The sequence below is a fragment of the Phaethon aethereus genome (assembly GCF_964289735.1).
Source record: "Phaethon aethereus genome assembly, chromosome: 9".
Taxonomy (NCBI): domain Eukaryota; kingdom Metazoa; phylum Chordata; class Aves; order Phaethontiformes; family Phaethontidae; genus Phaethon; species Phaethon aethereus.
Genome location: NC_138585.1, coordinates 15,926,561 through 15,944,953, shown reverse-complemented (window position 1 = coordinate 15,944,953; position 18,393 = coordinate 15,926,561). Strand labels below are relative to the sequence as shown.

Sequence of the window (18,393 nt, the reverse complement as noted above, 5' to 3'; positions counted from 1 at the left end):
GCTCAGATTTTTTTGCAAGAAGTGCCTATGAAAATGAATGTGATGCTTCCATTAAGGAATACTGCTCTACTGAGGAAATATTCCAAAATTTTCCCTGCAGATATAATATGTACAAAACCCCCAAACTTGTCTTTTCCCTTAGTCTTGTGAACCAGTGATCAACCAGCTGAATTACTCCCCTTTTCTTCTTCACAAAATTCTGTTTGGACCGACGGACAGGTATATCCTACAGGGAACACTTTTCCAGCTGCCTCTGTCTCCCTAAGCTGCTTGTTTCAAACTGGGTGAAGGTGAGCATCCCCCATGAAGCAGAGGCCATAACTTGGTGAGCACCAGCTTGCACAGGCATCCAGGGTGGACAATAGTAGCTCTGATTCAAAACTATATTCCTAAGGGAAGGTCAGGTCCATTTTTACTTGGTATTAAACGGCTTTCCAGGTCCCTACCAGTCTTTCTTGAGATCTGCTGTGAAATTAACTTTGCCTTGAAGTTGGGTTTCCCCATCTCATCTAAGTCTATGCAGAATCCACAGACATCTGGCTGTTTTTTCCTACCCTTGGCTGTAAGGTATCATGGGCTTTTGGCAGGCTCTTTCAGGAAGACGAGCTATTCCTCGCGATTTCCTCTTTTACTGCAGAGAAACTTCAGTTCTGGGTCTCTGCAACTGTTCAGCCCCCAAAGAAACTCACGTATAGAGTGTTCCAGTTCTTTCAAGTGAGGGCCCTGGTGAAGAGGGGGGACTGCTATTCTACATTTACGTACAAGAAGGGAGATTACTGGATGCTAGGAGGGGTGGATGCTCTCAGCAGGTGGGTGGGTGGATAGATGCCTGACAGCCGCTGCCAGATGCTAGTGGACTTTTTGCATTTGTTGCATTATGAGATAGTTGATTTGCAGTGCTGGGCTTCTGTAAGACTCCCACCTGGAAAATTCCTTTGCTTTTAGCTCATTTGTCTAAGTCCTGGAAATACTATTACATTTTATTGATCTTACCTGTTTTATTCTCAACAGGAAAACAACATAGTGTCTGTATTCTCCCTATTACTTCACTCGGTGATAATGTCTTCTACATCATCCACTGAGTACTTATGTCTAGAGCTCAAAGATAATAAGAACATGAAGATGCGAGCTCCACCTCTACTTCCCATGGTCCTAGTGTGCCTAAGCCTCTTCATGTAGAAGCTTCTCTTTTCATAAAGCTATGCAGACTTCAGGTAATAAAACACAATCACAGTGGAAAATTGACAAGGGTGGACAAAGCCAATGAGTCCAGAGGGCAGGAATAGAGAAGACTTGGCCCAAGCAGATGCCACTAACCTCACCTGCACAGCTTTGAGTGAGAGATGAATACATATGTCAGGGCTCTGAGGCTGTTAACAGTCCTGAGCAGCCTCAGCTGGGGCCTCCACCACCCTCCCTGCCCGCAGGCTGAGGAGTGCCATTTAAGTTCGGCCTTGGATTCCTTCTGTTTCTGCCTGAGCTATGGTGAAGGAATGTTGGTCTGCAGCTTAGCTGTATCTTTGCTTGTCTGCCTATGGCCCCTACTGATCTGGACCCAGACCTGCAGGCTGACTTTCCTGCTTGACCTCAGACATGTTCCATCAGTGTGAATCTGTCTGGTGTTCACTGGGCTGTGTTTGACCCTAGCTGCTATTGTCAGGCCTGGTTCTGACTAGTGGATTGACTTTCAGCTTGACCCTGGACCTGCCTCATCATCATGGACTTCACTGATCATTGGGACTCTTGACTGAATCTGGCTGCTGCTTCTGGGCACACCTCGGGATGGGTCCCTGTCCTGCTGACAGCATTGCTGCACTTGGCTCCCTGCTCCCTAGGGAGCAGCTGGCCCTCACTGCTCTTGGACATAATCTTCCTCAGAATGGTCAGCTTCTTTCTGTGCATAGACTCCTCTTCTCTGCCAGGTAGATCTTGGAGTGGTGAAGGCTTTCAGGTATGTTATATAAAATCCCATTTTTTCTGAAGTCACTTTGGGCTTTGCTGTTAGATCTATTCATTGGAGCTAGGACTGCCTCTGGAAAACAGGCAGTCCCCAAATAACCTAACCTTAGTTTAACCCCAAAGCAGTAACGCTTACTGTTTCAGAGTAAGCTTCAGAGAAGGGGAATTCAGTGTGGGTTTTGAGTGACTTCTAAGACGCAGGAGGCAGTGCTGAGCTGCTGAAACGAGGAGAATGTGAAAGGGCTGCTTTCCAGAGCCAGCTTGGAGTGGCAGGTTTCCAGACCACTTTGCATGCTGTACATTTGGGGTTTGGAGACCAAGAGGATATTCTTTTCTTTTCAGAGCTTCCTGAGAACACATGAAAATATCACATGAATCCTGTATTTCAGGTGAGCCTCAACAGCATCCATGGGTTTTGCCATGGTCTTATGGTCTCCACTTAACCGTAGTTTGCTTGGTCCCAAAACAAAGAACTTGCTGTGGGAGGACCTGTCAGGGAAGAGCCTTTACTTAAGGTTGGAAGAAGGGGCATATGAACTGTCCTGCAGCCTCTGCACCAAGGATGGGTCTTGGCTGCCACCAGGTAGTCTCAGCTGGTAGAGAAAGGATTTTATACTGTGCCGTACATATGGGGAGACTCATGTCTTGTTTTCTTGCCTAGAGTGTTTCTATGAAAAGGTGAGGGTGGGGAATGACAAACAAATTTGAAAATGAGGAAAGGACAGGCCTCATAGAGGGAAAGGGAGGGTGGGGGCTTGACAGCCCCAACAAAGCAGGGAGAAGTTCGTGAGCTTTTAGCAGGCGAGAAAGGGGAGCTGCCCTCACATCAGGGGTGGAGTGAATGTCACACACAACGTCAGAGGTCATCTTGCTCCCCATCCTGTTCAGTGACTTCGTGTACCCCTCTGTCCCACCACGTGCCTCTATCACCTCTGTCTATTCATATGCCCAACAAACTGTTTCTGTTTCCGTAGCCAAGCCCTTTCTCTCTTCCACAGTGTGTTTCTTGGCTGTTTCACCACTGGAGACCTGACACCTTTTGTCTCTTCTGTTGATATTCCTATTGCACCTGTCTGCTCTTCTGTGTCTCCAGCTGTGCTTCACCTGGTAGGAATCAGAGTAGAAGGTACTGAAAACCATGCTGTCCTCTTCAGCCTTCATTCCTTACACCTTTAATGTCCGATTTCTCCGCTGCCAGCGTCACCCCTACCCTGGGCCAAACTTGAGAGAAGAAAACCCATTCCAATGCTGTTATTTAAAGCACCACTGAAAGGCGCTCAGATACTCTGCTGATGTGTGGTACAAAGTCCCTGACAGAGCAGCTTGACTGCAGAAAGGAATTAAAATATTGTCCACATAAGCCGGGAGAGCAGCCCCCCTCACAGCTCCCTGAGAGGAGAGAGTGCATAATGGGGAGGGAGTTGTAGTTATAAAATTATATTCTCTGTTCCTTAGGGGACTGTTAAAACCAGTCAATATTTATGAAGCTTTTAGTCTGACTCATGCAATTTGTTCCTTCTTCTACGTGCTTGTCTTTGGGACTCAGCTGTCGCTTGGCCTGTTACTGCCATAAAATTAGATGCTATCATTTAACTGTATCCTTGCTTAGAGAAAGAAAAGGGAAAGGTCCAAACCAGAGTGTAGAGCAGCTCAAGTTGCCACCTCGCTGCAAGCAACAAAGCACACAGAAGGAAGCATCACCAGCTCCCATCAGACGGGCATCATACTAAAGAGAAGCAGTTCCTCATGGTTAAGGCAGCGCAGGGTAAGAAGGGCAGCTGGGCTGCCTGCCTGGCTTTTCACATCCACTCGGGGGGCCATCAGGAAACCATTCAGCTTCTCAGAGAACAAGCAAGCTCCAAAGTATCCTCCTGGAGTGAGGGGCTGAGAGAGTAATGCAGGAATGCAAAAGCTTTGGTTGTGGGAGGAGGCAGCCCCTGGAGAGAAAGCAGGGAGCAGAGGCAGTTGTGGTACCATTCTCACCTTTGTCTTTTAATCCCCAGCTGGACCACCTCCTCTAGTCTCAATCTCCCATCCCTGATGACTGGGGTTACTCGGCTGAGGCTCCCAGTGAGGAGATGAAGGCAATATAGAAGCCTTTTCTGCTTTGAAATGTGCTGTGGCCTGCAGGTCTTAAGGTAATTTCCAGTGATGCTCCTGAATGGTAAACATTGGTGTGGCTGTGGAGGGACAAATCTGACCCCTGTGTCAGGACAGTGTCCTGAAGAGGTATGATCTGGAATGGCCTGGTTATACCATCAGATTTACCCTGAGCTTGATTCCCCTCTGTCTGACTCACCTTCTGCAAGCCCTGAGTCCACCTGGGATGATGACTGAGCAGTGCCCCTGAACTTGACAGGGTTCTGAGTAAGTGATTCTGTGAGGTGTCTTTGCAAGAGTAGGATCACCTATAGAAGGTAGTTCCCCAGTAAAGGCCATGGAAGTAGGAAGGATGAGAATGATTTGGAGCAGAAGTCTGCCTGGTTTTCTGGAGAACGTCTTCCCTCTCCATTATTTACAGGACAATAAAGAACATCCACTTGTAGAAATGACAACTGAGTTATCAAAGCAGTACATGGCCAACAAGACATAATTTCTAGAGCTGGGGCTTGCCCTCAGCAAATGTGGTTACAAATCCATCACCCTGCCAATAGTGGCAGACCTCAGCTTAACCTTTCTAGGAGATGGGTATCGGTGGTCATTATCACTTTTCCTGACTTGCATGCTCACAGGAAGTCCCAAAGTGGTGGTCTGGCATGTGACTTCTGATGGAGCTTGCCACTATCTGGATGGAGGGGAAAGTAAGGGGAAGGAAGCATGAGATGTGTTATCTCTACTGAGTAGCAGGAGGCTGTGCTAGGCTGCCTGAGCTTGTCCACAGGGAGCTGATGCATCTCCCCAGTGAGGTGTCAACCCTAGCTTGGCCACCGAAAATCTGTATGTGCATCCTAGTGTGGCCCTTGGGAAGGGTTAATTAGGCTGGCTTCTGGGTGAAATTGCCAGGGTAGCTGGGCTGGTTCTGGGATAGCTTCTGCACAGCTAGCGCACAGAGCACTGCCTGCCTGCCTGGAGTTATGCGTTCAGAAAACCCTAGTCCCCCAGCAGTTCTAAGGCTGCTGTTGGTCAGGCACTGTGTCCTCCAGACCACGCTGCAGCCACCAGCTGGTGAAATTCACTGGTGTCTGTACAGGCTGTCGTGGACTTGGCAGCTCCCAGTGTGACCATGGAGGAATGAGCTGCCTCTTGATTTTTCTTATTGCAGACGTTGGGCTGACGATGCTCAATGCTACCTGCATCAAGGACCTCTGCAAGGATCCTTTGGTGTGGTCAACAACCATTGTACGTTGTGAGTGTATGCATCCATCTGTCTCTGAATGTTTCCCCTGAATTTTGCACACTTCCTTCTACTTCAGTCAGCAACCCTCAGTAAGTCTAAATTGAATGTAGTTTTTGCATGTACTACTTTGGGTAACGTGGCCATCTAGACAAGGCTGGGTGATTTCCTGCTAAAAATGCTGGTTGGGGCATTTTTAAGGTTGTGGAGGTCAACCCTGTCTGCTACCAGTGCCAACTTTCACACTGTCGTTCCCCTTTCTCACTCTTCCTCCTCTCAGTACTCATCATCTGGCCTTTTGTTTTATTGAGAAATGTTACCGATTTTTTTGAAAACTCTTACTACAGGTCACCCAAGGGAAGGCTTAGAGGGTACACAGGTCTGTTTTGCTTTGAGGAAATTTGCGCAAGTAACCATAATCCTTGCATTTCAGAGAACCCATCTCCTTACCTAGCTTTTCATTTGCACCCAGGGCTGCTGAGACTGCGATAGCTTCTGCACATGCGAAATAATGTTTTGTTGAGTGAACATCAATGCTTTGTGGAGGTAAACTTGCATATACAAAATCATGACTTGAAATGGGGGATCCAGCTGAGACTGTAGGACATATCCATCCGTCACCTTCTAGACTGCTTGCCACCCTGCAGCTTGGGAAAAAAAGCTGACAGAAATTATAACACAAGATCATTTTTTCAATACAGAAAAGGATGGGCAGGTGGAAACCAAAAGAGGTGATCTTTAGGTAGATCTACAAATTTTTCAGAGTGGAATATAGCAAACTTGCTTCTAGGCAAGAACTGCCCTGACTTCAGCCCCCACAAAACTCCCTCTAACAACATCAGTGTGTTGAAGTTTCATCCAGGCAGTAGTGACTGAACAGCTGAGCGCCACCCAGGGTGCTTCACCACTACCTGCCACTTTTATTAGGCTGCTTATGCCTCTCTTGTGTGGGCTTGCAGGCAGCTCCCTGCAGACCACTAAGTGAATAGCATACTGTTCGGGTGGGTTTTTTTCTTCTGACTTATAAGCCTAAGAAAAGTTGCACAGCGGATGAGGGAAGAAGAAAGTAGCAAATGTGCCACTTCTAGTATTACTTCTCACTTTCATTGGTAAAGGAGATTTTTGGAAGGCATTTGGTCTCTTGCTGATGTGAAACTTAAGACTGTTTCACATCGGGGGGGGGGGAAAAAAATCACCAAAACTACAACCCTTGCAAATGTATATGTAAAGTTGTGGGCAGAGATGCAGAGCTAATTTGCACCTTGCAGTTTCCAGGCTAGCCTATACAAAGATCTGATCTGTGCACGTAACTGAGCTGTGAGCAGCATCATACCTGACTTCAGATTGACATGGGCTCTCTCTCCAACTTGGTCTACAACAGCCTTTGTTCTGTAAATGCACAGCTCATGATTTTCCTAGTGCCCCTCATTATGTTACATGTAACCACAAGTTTAGTTTCCTCTTTGTTCATTCTTTGCAATCACCCCATTCATTACCCCGGTGTGCTTTATAATACCTTAATCCTTGCAGGCTCCTGCTCTCCTTGTCCTTCAGGGAGTCTGAATTCCCACCGGCACCATTCACCTACCTATGGAAGTTGCACACCTGTTTCTTGGTGCTCTGTGCCAATGCTGCAATGTTTGCTTCCTCTCATCCGCTCCTTCTGGCACAGGACTTCAGACCTCTCTTGAAGTGTCTTAGCTTAGCAATGCAGGGAGGTTAGTGACTGAAGTGGGTCAGAGAGGAGAAAAACAAAAGCACATGTGCCCACCTCAGGTGAGAAGGCAGGTCAGTCCCCTGGCATCAGTCACCACTGACCCAAATGTTTTGGACATGGGTTTATGCAGCACCTGATAACAGCAGACAGCTAGAACCATTTTTTTCCCATCCCTTTGCATTGACCATTGACTGATGCACACATGCCTGCCTGTAGGATCATCATCATCTGTGTCTATTCCCACAGTAGCCTCATCAGTTGGAAGCGAGCCTTGCCATCATTAAGGAAACTTTAACAAAGACTGTTCTGTTGAAAGTGAACATCTTGATGAGGCCTAATTTATTTCACAGTTGTTGTTATCCTGTTGACCTAAAATGACAGCAGGACACTTGGAGAGGTGCCCAGTTTATCTAAGAAGCAAGCACAACTTTTTCTTTCCCTGCCTGCAGAAAGAGCTTAGCTGCATAAGGCACTCCTAGCTCCTAGTCCCAGCGCTCTGCCTGGCAGCTCCTGCCCCTAAAAGCTTGCTGTGGCTTTTCTGAGGGCCAGTCCGTTTGTGTTGCTTTTATCTGTTTTTAACAGTTCCATCCTCTGCTTTGCACATTGCCTCAGGAGTGTTGTCAGTGCTGTGAGAGCTGGGAAATCGTGTGGTGCACCAGCATGACAATCTGGGTACAGTCCAGGGGTGACATGTCTTTGGGGACAGGATCAGATGCCTGAGTGCGGGTAGGGGAAGTGCCCAGTCCCGGGGCTCCCTGGGGTTTAAGACTTGTGTGGTGGCACGGTCCCAGCTGCAATGCCATCTCTGAGGCCCTGCCCACAGCTGTCTGCTGGAGCATGCTCCTCACGGGTCATGGTGTGCCTGGTGCATGGGGTCTGCCATGGAGAGTAGCTAATGGAAAGCACAGAACCAAACAAGGTGCACAGTGCAAGGACAGGGGTCCAGAGTCGCTGGCTGCAGCAAGGAGAAGTCCACCTAGATATAAGGAGAAAAATCACAATGAGCAAAGAATGGAACAGGAGGTGGTGTGATTTCTAGCTTTGGAGACTTTCAAAAGTCACCTGGGCACGGCACTGATTGAAGCCAGCCCTGCTTTTGAGCAGGGGCTTGAACTAGAGCCCTGCAAATTCCCTCCTGAGTGAGGTTACTCCGTGAGAGAAGAGTTAAAGGTGTGTGCTGTGCACTTCAGCTCAAATTCTGCATCAGCTTCCCAGTTGCTTTTGTCCTGGGAAATGAGATGGTTTTGTCTTTCAACAGAAGCTCCTGTGAGATTTAGTACCTGCTTTTATAAAAATTGAAGTGTCATAATCTTATTATCTTCCCAGTTTTACTGGTATTCAACTACCCACTGCAACATATGCCATTTGTCAAGCTAGATGCTGTATGTACAATTTGCACAGGAAAAGCTGATGTCAGTCTTAGCAGAACAAACACCTTCAATGCTTTTTGCCTAGGAGCAGCACCTTTTAGACACAAGTGAGAGTTGAGAGGGTGATTTGGGATCCACCACAATGAGGAGCCCTTTGGGACTGTAAGATGTGATGCTGCTGCAGTGCTAGCATTATATCAGCAACTCGTTCCTTGGATCCTGTTTAATTCCCTCTCATCCTCGGTTTCCATGTGCTCATTTTTGGTTTTTGTAGCTGTCTTTGAAACCTTCTATAATCTTCAAGTGATTCATGCCATCTTCCAGTCTCGGGGATTTCATCTGAATATACCTCAAATCAGGCTGAGATGAGAGGGAAGTCCAATGTCAAGAATGCAAAGAAAATACTCTGTGTAGGGCCTTAGGGAACAGTGTTGATAAATGCTGTTCATTGGGTTTCCTTGTGTTACCCCTCTCAGCAGCCTGTTCCAGCCTTTCTGTGCTCTGACAGCTAGAGATGTTCCCCTCATTTCCAGGACCAAGGGAATAATGTCACTTACTTTGTCTTCCTGTAGTTTCCTTGAGTCCCACCAGAGATCACTATCCAACTGGTATCACTGAGTTTCAGCAGATCTTGCAAGAACAAATAAATTTTCATGATTAAGGGAGCTACAGGAAGGCATGAGGAGCCACACACTTTAGTAGAAACCTGAACTCAATAACCTCAGGAACTACTCTGCTGTGACCCTGAGCACCAGGTACCAGATCTTGCTTTAGTGAAGCTACACATAGGCAGGAACACAGTGCTCTCTTAACAGCAGCCAAAGTCACATCAGACCAACATGGTATCTCGAGTGCAGTGCAGATTTTGAGAAATTTATGTTGCTGGCTTTGGCCCTAACCAGACAAGTTAATATGACACGAATTCGTTACTGAAGACTAGAGCAAAGAGCCGTGTGCATGGAGTAAAACGCACAATCACTGGGATGGGCACCTTAAAAGTTGTGGTCATAAAGGTGGGTCTGCATTAAAGCTGCTGTGTAAATGTGAATGCTTCAGGCTTTCAGCTTCTGCTGCTTTGTATTGAATACCTTATACAGAGAGATGGGGAGGAAAAAAACATATTACAGTTTTGGAAAGCTGTGACCTAGGTCAGATCAGTATGTCCTGTGCTACTTCTGTGTATTTCTGGTTGCTTGGCCTCTTCTTTTGGCCTGACTTTTGTCCAATAATAAATGCTTATCCAGTAATCAAAAAGCATGATTAGTAAAAGGTGAAGGATGTCCAGATGAATAAACGAGTTCAGAAAAAGTCAAATTTAGGAGAAACTGGAAAGGGACTTTTAGACTCTTCCTTAGCATGGAGCTGGCTGTAACCACGGGGATTATTTGCAAGCAGTCGGTTGTATCGCTTGTGTGAATAGCGGGGGATTAGAGGGAGCAGCTGGGAAGAGCTGGGACTGTGACAGAAGATAATCTGTGTGAGCTGCCCCTTGGAGGGACAAGACCCTGTGACTAATCCCCATCTGTATGGTCATATGGAGTACCTGTGTGGCGGGGGTCACCCCGACCACCACCCACCTCTCAGTAAATGGGTACAATGGCCTCCTAGGCAGAAGGTTCATCAGCTCTCAGCACATGTAGGCACAGAGGAGAGGTGTGCTAGGTGCCTGTAAGTGAGAAGGGATCATAAAGATAAACAATTCAGTGTCTTTTTCTGTGGAGAAGGCTGAGCAGTTGAAGGAAGGGTAAAGGCAGTCAGATTAAAGACAAACTCTAAGCATACCTGTTTTGGGGATGACGAAGCATCATTTGAAAGGGGCAGAATTAAGGACAGACAGTGCCTCAGTTTCAGAAAACAGGACTGGAAAATTCTGGAGTAGCACACGGCTAACCCTCGGGAAATCAATTCTTTTTTGTAGTCAGTTTCTTTCATGTTTTTACTTTTTAATAACATTGGGATATTATTCCCCCAGTTGGTTCCTTTTCTGAGATCTCACACCCTGCTATGTCTCCCTCTGAGCTCCCGTCCCAGTTACCCAGGGCACGGAGCTCCCCGGAGCCTGTTGGGGAGAGGGGGCAGGAGGCAGGCTCAGCCCCCCTCTCACCCGTGCTTCCCTGTACCCACCAATGGCGCAGGGGCCATGGGACATTAGAGCAGAAGCTGGGGGCCACTCAACTGTCGTAATAATGATTTCATCTGCTTCTTGCATACTGCTGAGATGCAGGCTTATCTGCCATCAAAACAGTCTACATGAGTGACTGTCTGTGCTGAGCACTGCTCGGAGGAGCTCAGACATTCCTAAATCCCAAATCCTCTTCCTCTTACCTCCCCCCCTTTTCCCAGAGGACATCATCCCACGCTCTTTCTCTGCTGCTGGCAGTCCCCCCGTCTCTGCTGAAGGCCGGCTCTAACCCGTACGTGGCAGAGTGCTGCCGGGGTTCAAAGGCCTGCCAAGGTGCTCCTTGGCCAGAAGCCCCTCGCCCGCACTGCCCTCCTTGGGACGTGCCCGTCCCGACAGACAAACTCATCGCACGCCTCTCCCTTCCCCCGCGAAGGCCAAGGTGCCCCGCGCAGCGGCTGCGGGCTCGGCCTGGGCACCTTGTCATTTCCCAGGCCGGCGGGACACACGCGAGCACCGGGGTCGGATGGCTCGGGAAGAGGGAGCAAGGGCAAAGGCACCCGAATCCGGCACGAGAAAGCGCCGGGGCAGCCGAGCTGTCCCAGCGGTTTGAAAAGCCGCCCCGGCGGGATTAGGGGGTCTCCAGCCCCCGCCCCAGAAAAAAAAAAAAAAGTAAAATTAACTATAAATAAGCGCGCCCGGAGGCTGCCCCCCCCGCTGAACTGGGACTCGAGCACTGCCGGGGAAAGGGGGGGGGGGGAAGCCCGGGACCCCCCGCCGAGGTGGGCGGGGGCGAGGGGCGGTGAGCGGCAGCCCCGCCCCGCCCGGCGCTTTCTGTCCCCTCTCCCGCGCCGTACGGCCGCGCGCGCCGGCTCCATCCGCTGGCAACTTTGTAGCGCGGGGCGCGGGCGGTGCCGCCGCCGCTCTGCCCTCAGCCGGGGGCGAGCGCCGACCCCTCCCGGCCCCGGCCCCGGCCCGGCGGCCCCAGCCCACCATGGCCGGGATCGGCATCGACCACTCCAAGCTGCCCGGAGTCAAAGAAGGTAGGGGTCACCGCGGGGGGAGCGCAGCGGGGGCGGCGCGGAGCCCAGCCCCGGGTGGGGGGAGCTGGACGGGACGGTGCGGCTCGGGGGGCACTGGGGGAAGGAAGGGGAGAAACTATTTGGGTTTTTTTAATTATTATAACTTTAAATTTTCCTGGTCGCGGGGGCGGTTCTCGGCGCTCCCCGTAGAGCCGGGTCGCTGGGGGGGGCGGGTGGCGCCGTGGTCCGGCCGCGACGCGGACGCGCGGGGCGGGCGTGCTGCGTGGGGCCCTTCGGGGTTTGCGGGAGCCGTCCCACTTGCCCCTACGTTGTCTTCGGCGGTGCTGCGGGTCGGAGGCAGGGGAGGGGAGGGAAGGCGGCGGGGCCGGCGGGCAAGAAGCGGCGATAGCTTGACGGGGACCCGCGGCCGCCCTTCCCGCTCGGGTGACGGCCGCGGGGCGCGGGCGGGCGGGCAGAGCCGCTTCTCCTCGGGAGAAGGCGAGGAGCGGCGCTGGGGGAGGGGGCAGCCCTTTGTCTGCGCTGGGGCCGCCGCTGCTGCTCCGCTCCCGCCGCCGCGCCCGGCCGGGGGCCGGGGCAGGGCTGCGAGCGTGGCCGGCGCGGGGTCCCACGGGAGACGAGCCTTGCCGTGAAATAGCCGGGAGGCCCTTCCGGGCTACTGACGTGCAGATACGTCCCTCGCGGTTATGGCTCGGCCGGGTTTGGAGGCTCCGCTCGGGGCACTGAAAAATGGGAGCAGAACGGTGAATATCCACAAGCGCGGCGGCTGGAGGGGGACCGGCGGTGGCGAGGACCCGGTTAAAAGTACTTGAGCCTCCGGGGGGGCTGTGAGGACTTTGCGGCGCGTTGGAGCACCAAGCAGCCGCCTCCGCCCTGCAAAGCCCGGTGCACCCCACGAGTGGAGGGGAAGCGTGGGCTGTAAGCGGCCCCGCTTGCTTTCTGAGTGTCCGGCTGCAGCGGCTGCCTGGGGTCGGTCGCCTTCGGTTGGGCCAGACTGACCTCGGCTTCCCTCATAGCAGAGGGTGTCTGCCCCACAGGTGGGCCTTTACACTTAATTAAAGGTTCCCTGAAGCCGCTTTGGGTTTGAAAAGCTTTGTACGAGGTAGAGTCTGTTCTTTCTGACAGGGATATAAATTTGTAGAAGCTCTGTCAAAATCAAGTCACGTTACATTTACAGCGTAGTAATGGAGAGCGTTGCGTGCCTCTTTAAATACAACCAAAATTCCTTAAACTTATTTTCCTTGCCACTGGCCATTTCTTTCTCTTTTTTAAGATTTTAATTCTTAGAAAATAGCAAGTGTGAATTTGGTGATTCAGATAGACAAGAGTAGAAGATGTATGTCGGTGCAGGCAGCTGGAGGTTCCTTTTGACCTCTTGTCATCCTTTAATGCTTCACTTCTTACTGCTACTGGAAGAAAAGTAATACCCGTCTGCTGAAGTTTTAGGGGTTAATGTTGGTTCTATTAAGTCATTAGCAAAATTGTTACTGGTCATTTTACTGTGGCCAATATCTCATCCTTAGAGTCTGTCCACAGATGGTTACTCAAGAAAATTAATCCAATTAACCTTTCCAGTGGGTTGATTAAAGTGAATGAAATCCCAGTGTAGACACTCTTATTCAGAACACAAGTAACATTGATTTGATTTATCTTGATTCATTTTTGAAGTGAGCTAACTGGACTGAGTTAAGGTCGCTCACATGCTGAATGAAAGTATGTTTACGGGGTTGCAATGTAGCTCAACCTGTCCTTGGTAAATTTGCACCTATGGTTAGTGCGGATTAAGTTTCAAGAGTGTCCTGGTACGATGATCTGTTGTTACCCGATAGCAATTAGATTAAAGCGGCGTCCCAGAGCAGCTCCAACGTGCAAAGTAGATGAGGCCTGAGCCACGTTCTGCAAAGCCTCAGGCATGTTTCACGCTTTTAGTTTTGTGACATCATTTGTTTTTATTGTGGGAAGTGTTGAAACCAAGCTATGCTTTGGATTAGATCCTTTCATGCTCCATGTTAATGCCAACCAAGGAGAGAAATGCGCCGCGTTCCATACCTAGGGAAATATTTATTGTTCCTGATACAGAAATCACTGTTGATCCTTCTGGAAAAACATTCCCTTTCTTCAAAAGGTAGAGGTCATCTTAGTCATTCATTAACAACGAAGAACATTGTTTTGGTTCGAGTACTTTGTTCCTCTCCAGCTCCCCTTCGGGAGGGGAGGTGCGGTGCCCGAGTTCTCCCTGGCCGCAGGTAGCTGGGACTGCTGTGAGGCAGCGTCGTCCTCCTCTTCCGCCGCGATCTGCGAGCGAGGTTCTTTCTGTGCAATGATGGCAGTGAAAATTTGGTAAGCGTAGCTAGGTGCTGCAGGAAGCCTTGCTTCTTGTGTTTGCTTTCTCCTCTTCATCTTTAAAAGCATTTATATTAGCTGAAGGCCTGATACAGATGGTGTTCTGCTGGTGCAGACTGCTTCAGCTGGTCCAGTTTATTTTGTGGGCAGGGGTTTACTGGTATAAAATACACCCTCAAAACACTCTTTCCCTAGTTTAAACCAGACCTTGGTGCTGCAGCCTGGTGTTACAGAGCCATTTTTCCATGGGCAGTAAAGTGGATGTTCTGACCACTGTGGTCAGTAAAGCTCTTGTAAGTTATTTGCTGAAGGTTTTGGTGCTAGTTGCAATCTGTGGGCTGAGTTTCTCTGCCTGAATTTCTATTTGCCTCTCAAGTGTCCATGACATTTTCCCTTTTCACAAAGCAGCTTTTGCTGTGAGCTCTTTTGACCCACCCCAGGGGATTGCTCAGCTCTCTGTGTGTAGATCTTTTTTACTACAGGTTTCATTTTTGAGCCTTTTGGGGACAAAAGCATCCTGGAAATACTTTTTTAAATAGTTACTTATAAAGCAAATAAAAGAAACTGGCTTGGGGTCTGCTTGATCTCTTAACTGTTTGACTCATCTCTTGTGATCTGATGCATTTCCAGCTGCACCCTCTCCTTGGCTGCCTGTTTGAAATGAGCTCTTCAGTGCAGCTCCTGTGCCATCTCAAAGCGCTGTGTCTCTCCTCCTGGACCTGGGAGGCATTCCTGCCTGCATGCGGGCAGAGCTGCACAGGGGCGTTCCGGGGGAGGTATTTGGAGCTGTACAGACCTTGCCCTTCTCTGGAGGATGTACCTGTGGTCCCCTCTGCTGTTGCTGCCAGTGCCAAAGGGCTGAGGTCTGTGGCAATAGCTTTGCCAAGGGGTTGCCTGTCTGCTAAGACTGAGGCGCAGTCCCTTGTCCAGTGCAGTCTCTGAGAGCCATCAGTTGTTAGTGGTGGCAGGTAAAACCCAGGTACGGGCTTCCTCGCCAGGGGCTCCTAACCTTGGCGCCTGTCTGAATCCTCTGTGAGGAGAGAAAAGGGAGGGGTGGGCAGGGAGAGAGAGCCCTTGCTCTCTGCTCCAGCGGTGTATGGCTCTTCGGAACTGTGGAAAATTGCAGTGGCTTAAGTGATTTTATTTAATTTTATTTTTACTAGTATTATACAGAAGTACAAGGGTGGCACATCTCTGCCAATCCTTAGAACCAACCCTGCCATGCTGCTGCCTCTTGAGCTCATCTTGACAAAGGCTGATTGTGCCACCCATGCTTGGAGAGGCACGGCAACAATGCTCACACTATGGTTTCTACTCTTCCTTAAGCATCTGATTTGACTTTCTGAAGCTCCTGAGCTGTACATTCAAATGCTGCTAGTTGTAGTCTGCTGCCAAAGAGGCCGGTTTTCCAAACGTGGTAACAGAAGTTACACCTCTGACTGTGGCCTTGAGGAAACAGGAAAGGCTTGAATCTTTATTTTCTGTCTTGGCAAGGCGTTCTCTGGGGCAGGCAGCCTAGCTGGCTCTCTTTTGCCATGAATTGAATAAAAGTTTACTGTAAGCACTGGTCTTCCTCCCAGCCACAGCACCTTCCTTCTGGCCTCTGCAGCTTAATGTGACCTTTGCTGACTCCTGCAATAAAAGACTCCTGGCTGCTGACTCTCCAAGGGACAGGGGAAGTGGGTCAGCTCTGAGGTGCAGTGTCTGAGACTCTCCTGGAACACACTGACTAATGGTATCTGCTTATTTCAGGGCTTTTAGTGCCTGGGTGTGCCCAGCAACATGATGGTGGGGGAGAGGAACTTGATGTCTGTCAAAGGTGGAAGTGGGTTCAGAAAATGTTGGTGGCTGGCACGGTGTCTGGTGAGGAGGGATTCTGCTTGGGATTCTGAGGGCTGGCGTTGAGGGATGAGGTGTCAGCTGTACTCATGTGAAGGAAGGGTTGGCCTTTAACTGGATTAGTATAATCAGGGCAACAATTCAGAGAGCAGCTGAGGGTCAGCCAGGTCACTGTGAAGCCACCTGCATCATACCCTTTGCCTCCAACTGAGATTCTCCCTTGCAGTATGATGTGCAATGTCACGGTTTTCTGCTTTGTGACTTCCTTGGAGAAGGGCTCTGAAAAATTCAGGCAAGCTGGATGGCTTGGGGACAGCAAGGAGGTGGAGGGTGATGGGACATAACGCAGGCTTTTCTTTCTAGGTCACTGGTTCATGTCCAGCTCTTCTGAGTAATAAGAGGTCTGTTTTTTCAGCATGCATGAATTCAGTAGCTGAGGCTGTGGTACTCATTTCACTTCTGGTTAAAGCTGGGTGAAAGTTTTATTATGCATTCAGTCGTTCTGGGTCTGCAGCACTTGGCAGAGGAGATGGGCAGGATTAGCATATTTCATGCTCTTGGCTCCAAAACACAACTGACCAAACAGGTCTGCCTTTTCCCGTCCCTCAAATCCTGAGCACTGTCCTCTACAAGCTGCCGTGGAGGTTGTACTGAGGCGAAAGGATTGCTCTTGGCAGAGAGGAGATTCCAGATTCACGTTGATGTCTTCTGCAGAGATGTTTCCTTCGTTACTGGCAAGTTTTGGGGTTGGGGTGAGAGCAGGCACAATGTGTTTTGCCTTGATTCCTGGGGAGGCGGGGGGCTTTCCCCATTTGTGATACTAGGACGCTGGCCATCACCCATCGATGCTCTCAGAGTAATGATTCCAGCTGAGGGCTGTGCTACAGACAGCATTGTGTTTGCTGTGACCACGGGCCTCTCTTTAATCTTTAATTTCCTGTGGCCATGAGCAATGTTGGGGGTGTGCGGATGCCAGGCGGGAGTTGGACATGGCTTCTGGAAGGAGCAGGAGAGGCTGGTTGTGCTCTCTCTGAGCACAAGGAAAACATCACTTGGAAGCAATGGGATGTGCCTTGGGGCTGCGTGAAACTTCTCTGTTTTGCTGGAATAAGCTTTTTTATTTTCTCCTTGCTCTGAGACGTCCAGTTCACATGAATGTGGTGATTTATAGGATGCAGCGACATGTTCCCTCCCTGCTTCCTCGTCCCCTTCCCAGCGTGTCCCCAGCCGCCTGGCTTCACACTCGCTCGCTGCCGCTCCTCTGCGTAGTGCTGGTATGAAGGCTGAAAGACAGGAAGGAGGCTTGTCTGTTGGTAAAACTGCCTTAAAACTCAAGAAGCTTAGGTCTGGTTTCTGGTGTGGCACTCACTGATGGCTTCTCCTTTTGTCTTTCTCCAAAAAGGTGATAAAGTTATTTGCTGTTCTGCTGCTGGTGGCTTGCCTTGCAGGGAGCAAAGGGCATTTACTGGGCATTTCCACCTGGGAAAGCGGGCTGCCGTCTCCCTGGAGACCGCTGAGTGTCAGGGATGCTCCACGTACACCTTGCAGTGCTGGCTCTTCCACAGGATGCACGATCAGACCTCGTGGAAGTCCCTTGACACATCATTTATACTTCCCTTGTAAAAATAGAAATCAGAGACTTCCCACTCTTTTCTTTCTCAGTATGTGAAAAGACAGCACACAGGTCACTGAGCGCATGCTATATGGCCTTGGCACTGTATGGCAGCTGGGAGAGACTTTTTAGCAGGGATGGAAAGAGAGCAGGAGAGTGCATCACCGCACTGCAGATACGAGATGCAAGGCAGGGCTGTTGTGAACCTTGCATTGAGCAAAGGCGACCAGTTATAGGCCTGGCTGCTCATAAAATCTACCCGGTAACCCCAAGTGCCTTGTGAATTAAGCTTGCCAGAAGTGTTACTGCCCCTGGGGAGAAAGGTGTGGATGAAATCCTGCTCGGAAGCCTGGCACAGTCCTTCTGCCTCTGCCCAAGGATTTTGTCGGGCTCCGGAAGCAAAACTGATGATTATTTTAATTGCACACCAACCCATGGTGCCACCACTGTGGTGCTCTGCCAGCCTAATAAAAATACTTTTTGAAGTATTTGAGAGCTCTTTTACTCAAGCCTGGGTTGGTAGAGGTTTGATCCGTGTACTCTTGACAGCCCTGCCTGCGGTGAGTGCTCTTCAGGACAGAAAGTTGAAGTGGGTTTGTGAGTCACTCGTCTTCACTTCTCCCTTCAAAGGAGGTATAAAAAAAAAAAATCTGTGTGCAATAAAACTTCGAGTTCCTGTGTGCGTATGGGTATGGTTTGCTCTTCTCCTAGCCCTTCTGCTGAACCAGGACTCAGTGGTTGGAGGAATCGGCTTAAGAGGAAATGTTATGTGGGCTCAACGTTGTGTTCGGTAAGTGATGACAAAGGGGAAGAGATCATAAATGAACGGATATTTGAAGGCACTGACAGACAGGCATGCCTAAGGACACTGACAGGCCTGACTGAGAAGTAATGGGACTAAAGGGAAGAAGGAAGTTTATGCAAACAGGAGTATTTCCTGGCAGAGAGAAGTGTGTGTGTGTGTTTATTTATTTCCCCCCCCCGCAGAAGCCTCTCCAAAGGACACAATGCATACAGGCTTGGCTGGAGTGTGCCCCAGCAGGAAATGTTCCTCACAGAG

General features: G+C 49.8%; 1 protein-coding gene across 2 annotated transcripts in view; it reads left to right on the top strand.

Annotated features, from left to right (window-relative positions):
- The first annotated feature begins 10,708 nt into the window (after positions 1-10,708).
- CCDC50 (coiled-coil domain containing 50) overlaps positions 10,709-18,393 on the top strand; it is a 38,120-nt gene continuing 30,435 nt past the window's right edge. For both annotated transcript variants that reach the window (XM_082003626.1, XM_082003625.1), the window contains exon 1: positions 10,709-11,542. In XM_082003626.1, coding sequence (XP_081859752.1) covers positions 11,494-11,542 — 49 coding nt within the window. In that variant the 5' untranslated portion in view covers positions 10,709-11,493. The remainder of the gene's footprint in view (positions 11,543-18,393) is intronic.